At 45.2% G+C, this 11,877-nt stretch overlaps 1 protein-coding gene across 1 annotated transcript in view; it reads right to left on the bottom strand.

Annotated features, from left to right (window-relative positions):
• Window positions 1–3,643: 3,643 nt before the first annotated feature.
• The window catches only part of VAV1 (vav guanine nucleotide exchange factor 1), a 64,188-nt gene continuing 55,954 nt past the window's right edge, over window positions 3,644–11,877 (bottom strand). Inside the window, exons 25-27 of the mRNA XM_040242105.1 lie at window positions 7,683–7,797; window positions 5,569–5,720; window positions 3,644–3,952 (exon numbers count right to left, since the gene is read on the bottom strand). Coding sequence (XP_040098039.1) covers window positions 3,899–3,952; window positions 5,569–5,720; window positions 7,683–7,797 — 321 coding nt within the window. The 3' untranslated portion in view covers window positions 3,644–3,898. The remainder of the gene's footprint in view (window positions 3,953–5,568; window positions 5,721–7,682; window positions 7,798–11,877) is intronic.

The following is an 11,877-nucleotide window of genomic DNA, read 5'->3' as shown; positions in this document are numbered from 1 at the left end:
ACAACAATTAGGGCACTCAGTTTGTGGTACTCAGTTGTGGCACCCTGAGCAAACTAATGCAGTGCGTTTGTGTGCGTGCATCCCCAGGCTGCAGCTGCTGCTGTTAAGTTGTTTCAGTCGTGTCAGACTCTGTGCGACCCCATAGACGCCAGAGCCCACCAGGCTCCCCCATCCCTGGGATTCTCCAGGCAAGAACACAGGCAACTGGAGGTAACTGACAGCCAGAGCCAGGGAAGTTCCTGGTTGGGGCAACGTGGGGCTGCCCTGTGTTCTGCTTGTTTGTTTATTGGTCGCGCTGGGTCTTTGTTGCTGCACATGGACTTTCTCTAGCTGCAGCGAGCAGGGCTACTCTTTGTTGTGGCGCGTGGGCTTCTCACTGCAGGGGCTTCTCTCGTTGCGGATCATGGGCTCCAGAGCGCTGGCTTCAGGAGCTGTGGCACAGGGGCTTACTTGCTCCCTGATATTTGGGATTCTCGCAGAACAGGGATTGAACCTTGTCCCTTGCATTGGCAGGCAGATTCTTAACCTCTGGACCCCTTGCCCTATGTTCCTTTGAACCTCTCTATGCCAATACATTTGGGTGACAGCTGTTCCCGGGAACCCCACTCTACAGGCCACGCCAGGGCACACCTGAGGCAGCCCCTCACCTCCGCCAGCCTGTAAGAAGTGGCCTCCTTCAGCAGCTGTCTGCCTGGTCCCTCGAAGGGGGTGCGGGGGGGAGTGTCACAAGGCAGCTCCGACCACTTCTCCAGCCTCTTACTCTCTCCCTCCCCCTCTGAGCACAGTAAACTCCTGGTAATTTTCAGAACCTACAAGGCTCACATTCATTTCTCTTTCCCCTAGACCCACCCCATTTTTCTTTTTTTCAAATTGAAATATAGCTGACTTACATTATTGTGTTAGTTCCAGGGGTACAGCAAAGTGATTCAGTTATACATACTTTTTTTTCGGATTTCTTCCCATATAGATTGTTACAAGATATTGAGCATAGTTCCCTATACTATAGAGTAGGTCCTTATTGTTTGCCTATTTTATACAGTCTGTAGACGTTAATCTCATACACCTGATTTATCTCACCCTCTCCCCTTTGCCCTTTGGTAACCACAGGTTTTTTAAACCTATGAGTCTGTTTCTATTTTGTAAATAAATAATTGTGGGTTTTTTTTAGTTTCCACGCATAAGTGATGTCATACGGTATTTTATTTTTCTGGTTCACTTTACTTAGTATGGTAATCTTTAGGTCCACCCATGTGGCTGTAGGTGACAAGATTCCATTTGTATTATGGTCGAGTAGTATTCCAGTGTGTGTGTGTGTGTGTGTGTGTGTGTGTACACGTCTTTAGCCATTCATCTGTTGATGGTGTTGATGGTACGTCCCAATCCTTAGAAGGACACTAGCCCCATTGACTTAGGGTCCACCCTAATGACGTCACTTTAACTTAATTATCTCTTTAAAGAACCCATCTTCAAATACAGTCAGCATCACTGCTGCTGCTGCCGCTAAGTCGCTTCAGTCATGTCCAACTCTGCGCGACCCCATAGACGGCAGCCCACCAGACTCCCCTGTCCCTGGGATTCTCCAGGCAAGAACACTGGAGTGGGTTGCCGTTTACTTCTCCAGTGCATGAAAGTGAAAGGGAAGTCACTCAGTCGTGTCCGACTCTTTGCAGCCTACCAGGCTCCTCCGCCCATGGGATTTTCCGGACAGATTCCTTCTTATCACACAAGTGAGTGAATAAATCAATGAATTAATGAAGGAATGATAGAAAGGGCTTCTGGCAGGTTCTGATTTTACTCCGTGTATTCACTGCTTCTCCCTGGTTGAGGAGTAAACCTTTGCCAACTGATGTTGCTCAGGCCAATGAGACGTCTTTTCATTCCCAAGAAGAAATACGAGGAAACCGCCGAGTGGTCCAGTCATTTCTCTGTTACTCCTGCCACAAGCCTGGCACATCCCAAGGCTGCAGTGCCTTCTCCTTCCAGAAGCTTCTTCTTCAGCAGAGTTGAGGCCAGTGCATGACAGAATTATGCAACGTTGAGATGAGAAGTCATTTGTTACAGTAGCAACACTCAGCCCAAGGTGACAGAGTTTTTTTCTCCTAAGAGTTATTCCTTCAGGAAATCTACCAAAGATGTGACTTCCGGAGTTTCGAAAGCTTAAGGAAAGATTCTGGTGCTCAGTTCAGCAGCACAAATATTAAAATTGGAACAGCACCTGCGCAAGGATGACAGCAAATTTGTCAAGCGTCCCATATTTTTGACATGGATGGACCTGGAGCCTGTCATACAGAGTGAAGTCAGACAGAGAAAAACAAATATTGTATATTAACACATGTATGTGGGATCCAGAAAAATGGTATAGATGATCATACTCACAAAACAGAAACAAAGATACAGATGCCGAGAAGAAACGAATGGACACCAAGGGGGAAAGGAGGGAGGGTGGGATGAACTGGGAGGTTAGGACTCACATATACACGTTATCGATACTGTGTGTAAAATAGGTAAATAATGAGAATCTACTGTACAGCAGCTGGAACTCTACACAATGCTCTCTGGTGACCTAAATGGGAAGGAAATCCAAAAAAGAGGGGACATATGCATACACATAGCTGATCCACGTTGCTGTACAGTAGAAATTAACATAACATTGTAAAGCAACCTTTGCCGACAAAGGTCCACATAGCCAAAGCTACGGTTTTTCCAGTAGTCATGTACAGATGTGAGAGTTGGACCATAAAGAAGGCTGAGCGTCAAGGAATTTTTGCTTTCAAATTGTGGTGCTTGAGAAGATCCTTGAGCAACAGTCTTGGACTCTGGACAGCAAGGAGATCAAACCAGTCAGTCCTAAAGGAAATCAACCCTGAATATTCATTGGAAGGACTGATACTGAAGCTGAAGCTCCAATACTTTGGCCTTCTGTAACGAAGATCTGACTCATTGGAAAAGCCCCCGATGCTATAAAGATTGAGGGCAGGAGAAGAAGGGGACAACAGAGCATGAGATGGTTTGATAGCATCACTGACTCCATGGATATGAATTTGAGCAAACTCCATGAGATAGGGAAGGACAGGGAAGCCTGGCGTGCTGCAGTCCATGGGGCTGCAAAGAGTCCGATACGACTTAGTGACTGAATAACAACAATCTGTGAGTGTAAAATTCTTTCCTGCCACATAGGAGTCCCATTTCCATATTTCAGGCCTTATTTGTTTTTATACTCTAAACTTTTTTATTTTCTATTTAGGTATAGCCAATTAACAAACAACGTTGTGATAGTTTCGAATGAATAGTGAAGGGACCCAGCCATATATATACACGTGTCCATTCTCCCCCAAACTCCCCTCCATCCAGGCTGCCACATGACCTTGAGCAGTGGAGGTCCATGTGCTACACACAGCAGGTCCCTGTTGGTTATCCATTTTAAATATAGCAGTGTGTACATATCCATCCCGCACTCCCTAACTATCCCTTCCTCCCATCCTCCCCCCACACCCCACACCACCGGCAACCAGAAGTTCATTCTCTAAGTCTTCGAGGTCTTATTCTAAATGACAGAGAAAGGTGACAAAGCTGGAAAGCAGGAATGGGGGCTTGTGCCTGTCCCGACTCCCTCTCCCACCATTCCCCTTGCAGGTCTGACACAGTCCATCCCGTCATCGTTTTATTGGAAGTAGTTGCCTGGAGCCCCACCTTCTCAAGGGGACCCAAGAGGAAATGCATGTGTTATAAATTAACCATGGCAGGGCATCATCCCTGGAGCCCTGCCAGCTGGACGCTAGCCCTCCACAGTCCGCAGACTCTCGGCCCACCGGGATCTGTCTCAGCTCCTGGCCCCACTGCCTGTTCATCCTGGGCTTGGAGTCTGGAATCTCTTGTCTCTCTGCCAGTGTGCCAAGGCTCAGCAGTACTCAGAATAGTCCTCTTCCACATAGTTGGAGGGGAACCAGCCAATCTGGAAAGAGACGGGGAAGCAGTCAGGGCGGCCTCTCTGCACATTCTCCCGCTGTTCCTTGACACACCAGCCAGGTTTCCTCCTACCTCAGGGCCTTTGCACCTGCCACACCTTCTACCCCAGAAAATACCTCCCCAGATACACCCTCAGCTGACCACCATCCTCCTGTCCTTTACTCATGCGTCACCTTATCCATAAGGACTTTTAACCATCCTACTTAAGCACTGCAAACCTCACACACCCCGACACTCTTCACCTCCACTTACTACTTTTCCATAACACTTTTCGCCATCTAATTGATTATATATGTTACTTATTTATGGACTTGTTCTCTGTTCCCCCTCCCTTCACTACAACAGGGCAGGGATTTTTGTCTGTCTTATTCATCACTGAGTTCCAAAAACCTAGAATAGTTCCTGGAACACAGTAAATACATAACAAATATTTGTTGAAAAGATAGATGGATGGATGATGGATGGATGGATGAACAAAGGACGGATGGATGGAATGATGGATGGATGATAGAATGATGAGTGGATGGATGAATGGATGGATGGATGGGTGAACAATGTATGGATGGACAAAATGATGGATGGATGGATGGGTGGGTGGGTGGATGGATGGATGGATAGAACAATGGATGGGTGGATGGGTGGATGAATTCTTTATAGCCCAGACCTTCCTAAACACCCCAGAAGGTTCCCTCACACCCTATTTGTCCTCCATCGCACAATAACTTTACCCTCTATGGCTCCTAAAACTGTTCTCCAGAGGTCACGTTTCATGCTTCCCTCTGGTAGAATTTAAGCTCCTAACTTCTGTCCTTATCTTCATTCAACAAGTATTTTCTGAGAAACTGATACAAGCAAGGCAATATGCTGGAGACTAGAAATTCATCAGCAGATGAAATAAAGAAGACTTTCCGCCTTTGTGAGACAAAAATAAGAAGCAAAGAGAAGCAAAGCTTTCTGAGAAAATTTGAGTTCCCTCCTGAAAGTCCAAATTCAGGCAAAGAACAGAGAAGGCAAAAGTAGTTGGTCTGCCTCTTCATGCATTCAGTAAATACCGAGCAACTGCATGACAGTCACTGTTCCAGGCACTGGTGACACTGACGTGAGTAAGACAAATTCCTCCCTTCAGGTTCCCCCAAACACGCCATTCACTCTCTCGCCCCAGGGCCTTTGCACATGATGGTTTGTTTGCAAAACACACTGGTCCCCCTCCCCACCCCCAACTGTGACCTTTTTACCTGGCTAACTTTACTCATCCCTCAGTGATCAGCTTGCCTCTCAGGTGTCCTGACCTCATCCAGCGTGAGTCAGGGGTTTCCCATCTCAGTCTTGACCACTCACTCTTAAGAGGGCGTGTTCACAGTTCCACACTTCCCACTAAACTATGAGTTTCGTAGAGCAATAATGGCACTATGCTTCTTTGTGCCTCCTCAGCACCCAGTAGAATGGCACATAGTAGGTGCTCAATAAATAAATGCAAGATGCATACGTGAAATCTCTCTCCCTTCCTCCTTTCCAGCCAGGGACACCCCCCTCCCGCCCACCCTCCCCAGTCCACCATCCAGGACAGCCCCACTGTAACTGCCGAGCCCCGCCCCAACTCACCCGGCCGTAGATCTCCCCTCGCCACCAGCCCTGCTGCCCCTTCTTGTTAAGGATCTTGATAATGTCGCCCTCTTTGAGGGACAGCTCTGATCGGTCCCGGGCGCAGAAGTCATAGCGGGCTTTGGCCGTGCCAAAGTACTTGGTGCTCCCGGCTGTACGGCAGAGAGCAGACATGGGAAACAGCCCCGAGCAGCGCCCTCCCACCCGCCCACCACCTGCAGAGGACAATGCTCTCAGGAGAATGGCTGGGATAAAGGACCCCTCAGTGCTTCTTTCCACTGAGTGTTGGGTGCCCTGTGTTCTGAGGGAAGACAGCTGTCTTCCCAGAATCACTCTTTCAGCCCAACCAGCGTGCAAATTTAGAGGATAATACCATATATGATCTTTAAAATGTTTTATATCTATTCATACTTTCCTGGTGGCTCAGATGGTAAAGAACTGTTTGCGATGCAGGAGACCCTTGGTCGGGAAGATCCCCTGGAGGAGGAAATGGCAACCCACTCCAGTATTCTTGCCTGGAAAATTCCACAGACAGAGGAGCCTGGTGGCCTAGAGTCCATGGGGTCACAAAAAGTTGGACATGACTGAGTGACTAACACACACACAGATATTCATAGTAAGAGAAACAGAAGAAAGATGTGGAAATTTCCATTCCAGATAATATTAATTATATTAAGGAGGTCTAAGAGTTAAAAAAGAGAAGGAGAGGGGCTTCCTTTGGTGACCCAGTGGCTAAGATTCTGTGCTCTCAATGCAGGGGGCCCAGGTTCAACCCTTGGGCAGGGAACTGGATCCCACATGTCACAACTAAGTGTTCACATGCCACACCTCAAGATCCCTCATGTCACAACTAAAAAGATCCTGGATGTCACAATGAACATGGAAGATCCCGGGTGCCGAACTAAGACCCCGCACAGCCAAATAAATAAACAAATAGTATTTTTTTTTTTTTTTTAGAAACAAGAAAAGAGAGAGAGAGATAAGCAAGGGGGAAAGGGGCATGGGAAAACTCAAAGTACAATATTAAGTGATATTGTAGAAAATTAGTTTGTAGTATTTCTGCAGATAGAAACATTTGATTGGGTGATGATAATAAGGACAATTTTCATCTTTGAGTCCTGATGTTGTGCTGCTGTTGCTTTCTCAAAAATATAGCTTTTTCAGTGGGGAACTGTTGTTTTACTGACAAACATTTGAACAATAATTGATTTTAAAATCTATCTTAAATTTTTTTTTGGACAGGTAAGAATTCAGAAACTCTACCACCCATGTGACTTTTCCACTAAACGTACTCCAGAATGCACTCCAGCAAAATAAAATTTGAATCAGAATAAGGAAGTTTTAAAAATTAAGGAAAACATGGAAAATAAGAAATATAGACAGTTTAAACAATGCTTGATAACAACTTTGCAAACTGAAATGCAATGGTGAAGAAAGAATTCCTAAAATGTAAGGCATGATTATTTTCATTCACAGAAAACCACAGCCAACATTCCAGAAAATTTCAACAAACCAGGTTAGTAAGCTATACAAAGGAAAACAGAAGTAAGAGAGTGCTAAAGATGTTGCCTTTCTGTGGGAGAAAGTTTATCATTGTTTTAGTTACTCAGTCGTGTCCAACTCTCTATGACCCCATGGACTGTAGCCCGCCAGCCTCCTCTATCCATGGGATTATCCCAACAAGAACACTAGAGTGGGTAGCCATTCCCTTCTCCAGGGGCTCTTCCTGACCCAGGGATAGAACCCGGGTCTCCTGCATTGCAGGCAGATTCTTTACCATCTGAGCCACCAGGGAAGCCCAGGAGAAGGTTATCGATACTGATTAATACCTGATTTAGTACAAAATTAAAGGCTTAAAAGATACAGATGAGCACCCTCCTGGTTTCTTGTATCCTCATTTTCCCAAATATGAAAGTAACCCCTTTCATCCAAGCAAATGGATATGCAGATCTCTCAGGAGCAAAGGGACAAACTGGAAGTGGGAAGGAGTTCAGGTGCTTTCACAGATAGGACTTCTCCATGCCCACTGGAAGCAATGTCCTCAGCATCCTCCAATGTTCCCTCCACAACAGGAAGGAGCTGGCACTACAGGGCCCCATCTGGAGGCCTCCTACCTGGTGGTTTGCTGATGGTTCTCCTCTCAGGCTCCTTGAAGGGGAACTTCAGGGTGGTGTCCAGTGACTTGAAGCAATCCTTCAGAGAGTTCTGCTGGTAGAATTCCACCAGCTCCTAGAAAGAGAACAGGACAGATGGTCTTCCAGAGGGCCAGCCCACAAGGGAGGGAGGCAGAGCTGGAAGGAACCATGTCCAACTCTTTGTGTGAAACAGACCCCTCTTCTTCGCTCCCTGGCAACAGACTCCTTGAAAGCTCCCCATGACAGGGAGCTCACTCCCTTCCCAGAGGCCAGGACCATTTTATGGGGAAGAAATCACATTGTCTCAAGACAGTTCTCCTAATATCCAGTTTGTTTCATTATAAACTTACCAAATAATCAACTTGCTTAACGACCAGTTCACCAAAACCAAGCCCCCCTCCACCCTCTGGGTGTCAAGAGCTCTATTTTTACAGATAATTGTAATAATAATAAATGTTATTTGTGAAGCAACTACTGTGTGCTGGTCAGTGTGCAACCACACATCATCAAAATCTCTTAATAACCTAGAGGGGTGGAAGGGAGGCTCAAGAGGGGGGAGATCGATGCATATTTACGGCTGATTCACATTATTGTATGGCAGACACCAACACAACATTGTCATGAAATTATCCGCTAATTAAAAATAAATATTTAGGGGCTTCTCTGGTGGCTCAGATAGTATACTGAAAAGCAGAGACATTACTTTGCCGACTAAGGTCCCTCTAGTTAAGGCTATGGTTTTTCCAGTGGTCATGTATGGATGCGAGAGCTGGACTGTGAAGAAGGCTGAGCGCCAAAGAATTGATGCTTTTGAACTGTGGTGTTGGAGAAGACTTGAGAGTCCCTTGGACTGCAAGGAGGTCCAACCAGTCCATCCTAAAGGAGATCAGTCCTTAGGTGTTCATTGGAAGGACTGATGCTGAAGCTGAAACTCCAGTACTTTGGCCACCTCATGCGAAGAGTTGACTCATTGGAAAAGACCCTGATGCTGGGAGGGATTGGGGGCAGGAAGAGAAGGGGACGACAGGATGAGATGGCTGGATGGCATCACTGACTCGATGGACATGAGTTTGAGTGAACTCCGGGAGTTGGTGATGGGCAGGGAGGCCTGGCGTGCTGCGATTCATGGGGTGGCAAAGAGTCGGACACAACTGAGTGACTGAACTGAACTGAACTGAACTGGTGGCTCAGTGGTAAAGAGTCTGCCTGCCAGGGCGGGAGACATGGGTTCAATCCCTGATCCAAGAGGATCCCACGTGCCACGGAGCAACTAAACCCTTGAGCCACAACTACTGAGCCTGTGCTCTAGAGTCTAGGAGCTGCAAGTGCTGAGCCCATGTGCCACAACTACTGAAGCGCACGAGCCTTCTATGGCTCTGCAACAGGAGAAGCCACCACAATGAGAAGCTTGCGCACCTCAACTAGAGTCTAGCCCCTGCCTGCTGCAAGTAGAGAAAAGTGCGCACAGAAATGAAGACCCAGCCCCAATTTTTTTTAGTTTTAAAAATGAAATATTTTTAAAAATCTCTTAATAATCATGGGAAGTAAATACACTGATGAGTCCCCTATTTTATACATGGAGAAACTGAGTCACAAAGAAGGCTCATCCAGGGTCATACAGTTAGAAAAGGACAGATCCAAAATTCAGTCCTAGGACAAGTGATAGAGTGTAGTAGCCAAAAGCTGGTCTCTATGTGAATGTGTGAAAGTCACTCAGTCATGTCTGACTTTTTGCAACCCAATGGACTGTACAGTTCATGGAATTCTCCAGGCCAGAATACTGGAGTGGGTAGCCTTTCCCTTCTCCCAGGAATCTTCCCAACCCAGCGATTGAACCCAGGTCTCCCAAATTGCACCTGGATTCTTTACCAGTTGAGTCACAAGGGAAGCCCAGCCTCTATAATAAGACTCATCTGAATTCAAGAGTCAGATGTGTGTCATTTATGACTATTTCTCCCACAAATGTTCAAGCTCATCCTAAGAGTAGGGGAAAAGGCAAGTCAAAATTAAGGGACATTTTGCAAAACAAAATATTTTATATGTTTAGGAGTTCTAGACTTCAAAAATGCCAGTGTTCTGATTCGTGTTCATGTTTGGCAGTGAAAGTTGCTCAGTCATGTCTGACTCTTTGCAACCCCATGGACCATAGAGTCCATGGAATTCTCTAGGCCAGAATACTGGAGTGAATGGCCTTTCCCTTGTCCAGGGGATCTTCCCAACCCAGGGATCGAATCCAGGTCCCCCACATTCCAGGCGGATTCTTTACCAGCTGAGGCACCAGGGAAGCCCAAGAATACTAGAGTGGGTAGCCTACCCTTTCTCCAACAGATCTTCCCAAGCCAGGAATCGGACCGGGGCCTTCCGCATTACAGGCAGATTCTTAATCAACTGAGCTATCAGGGAAGCCCAATGTTTGGCAGAAATCAATACAATACTATAAAGCAATTATCCTTCTAAATACATTTAATTATTTTTAAAATGACAACGTAATAGTTGATGGGAGTGGCTTTTTTTAAACAGAATATGGTTGTTTTATGTAATTGAAATATTTTTCCAGTTCATTACAAGTGTGAAAAAACACTCAAAACTCTGGTTGTTTATTTCATTTTTGTTGGATTAACACATTCTCTCACTTGGAAAACACAGACAAAAAATGCCAATGTCATGAAAGACCAAAGAAATAAATAAAAGACTGGGGAGCTCCCGCAAATTAAGAGAGACACTAAGGACATGAATGCAATGTGTGAGTCCCCTGATTACATCCTGGGGATGAAAAGGCTGTAATAAACATAATTGCGGCCATCAGGGAGCTTGGAAAACGCACTGTATTAGGTAATAATTTTGTATCAGTGTTCAACTCCCTGACTGTGATAATGATACGGTGGTGGGGGGAAAAAAATTGTCTTGGCTCTTCAGATATGCCTGCTAAAGTACTTATAGGAAGAATTTTTAAAATTTATTTTTAATTGGAGGATAATTGTTTACAATGTTGTGCTGGTTTCTGCCATACAACAATGTGAATCTGCTCTAAGTGTACTTATGTCCCCTCCCTCTTGAATCTCCCTGCCACCTTCTACCCCTTCTCGCCTCTCTAGGCCATCAGAGTACCAGGGTGATCTCTCTGTGTTATACAGCAACTTCCCATTAGCTATCTATTCTGCACATGGTTCTGGAAGAGGGCATGGCAACACACTCCAGTATTCTTGCCTGGGGAATCCCATGGACAGAGGAGCCTGACGGGCTACAGTCCATGGGGTTGTAAAGAGTTGGACACAACTGAAGCAACTTAGCATAGCATTACACATGGTAGTGTGTATGTTTCCACACTACTCTCTCAGTTTGTCCCGCCTTCTCCTTCCCCCACTGTGCCCGCAAGTCTGTCCTCTATGTCTTTGTCTCTAATATCCTGCAAATAGGTTCATCAGTACCATTTTTCTAAATTATAGGAAAGATCTTGATATCTGCAAATTACTCCTAAATAGTGCAAAATAAATGTGTGTGTGTGTGCGTGTGTGTGTGCAGAGAAGGAGAGAAAGAAAGCAAAAGAGGAAGAATATTAACAACCAATCAGTAAAACCAGGTGAAAGGCCCACAAATATTCATGATACTATTCCAGTAACATCTCAGTAATTTTTCAGAAATAAAAAAAATGAGGGGAGGAAAAATTTTCAGAATAAAAAGTTTGGGGGAGAAAAAGACATGTGGAATGAATGAACAGTCCCTAACCTTTGGAGGAGTTAAGGATCTGTTTGAAGCTCAAATGAAATTTGAGACACCTTCTTAAAAAAAAAAATGCAGATATATGCAAAATTCTAGATGTTTTTTGCAGAGAATTCAAAGCTCCTCAAGGACCCACAAACCACAGATGGGATCCATGAGCCTTATCAATGGGCTTAAGAGGTCTAAAAGATAACCCAAAATTGCACGGCAACAAATAGAAGCAAAAACACTTGAAAAGCCTCTGGATTCTCCATGAAATGGTCATTAAACAGGTTAACAAGAGCTAAATCTTTTTAAATTGGGGTCTAGTTGCTTTACAATGTTGTGTTCATTTCTGCTATACAGCAATGTGAATCAGCTCTATGTGTGTGTGTATATATATATATATATATATATCCCCTCTTTTTTGGATTTCCTTCCCATTCAGGTCTCCACAGAGCATTAAGCAGAGCTC

This window comes from Oryx dammah, unplaced genomic scaffold, assembly GCF_014754425.2.
Source record: "Oryx dammah isolate SB20612 unplaced genomic scaffold, SCBI_Odam_1.1 HiC_scaffold_5, whole genome shotgun sequence".
In the NCBI taxonomy this organism is placed as follows: Eukaryota; Metazoa; Chordata; class Mammalia; order Artiodactyla; family Bovidae; genus Oryx; species Oryx dammah.
This window is presented reverse-complemented; position numbering and strand designations above follow the sequence as displayed.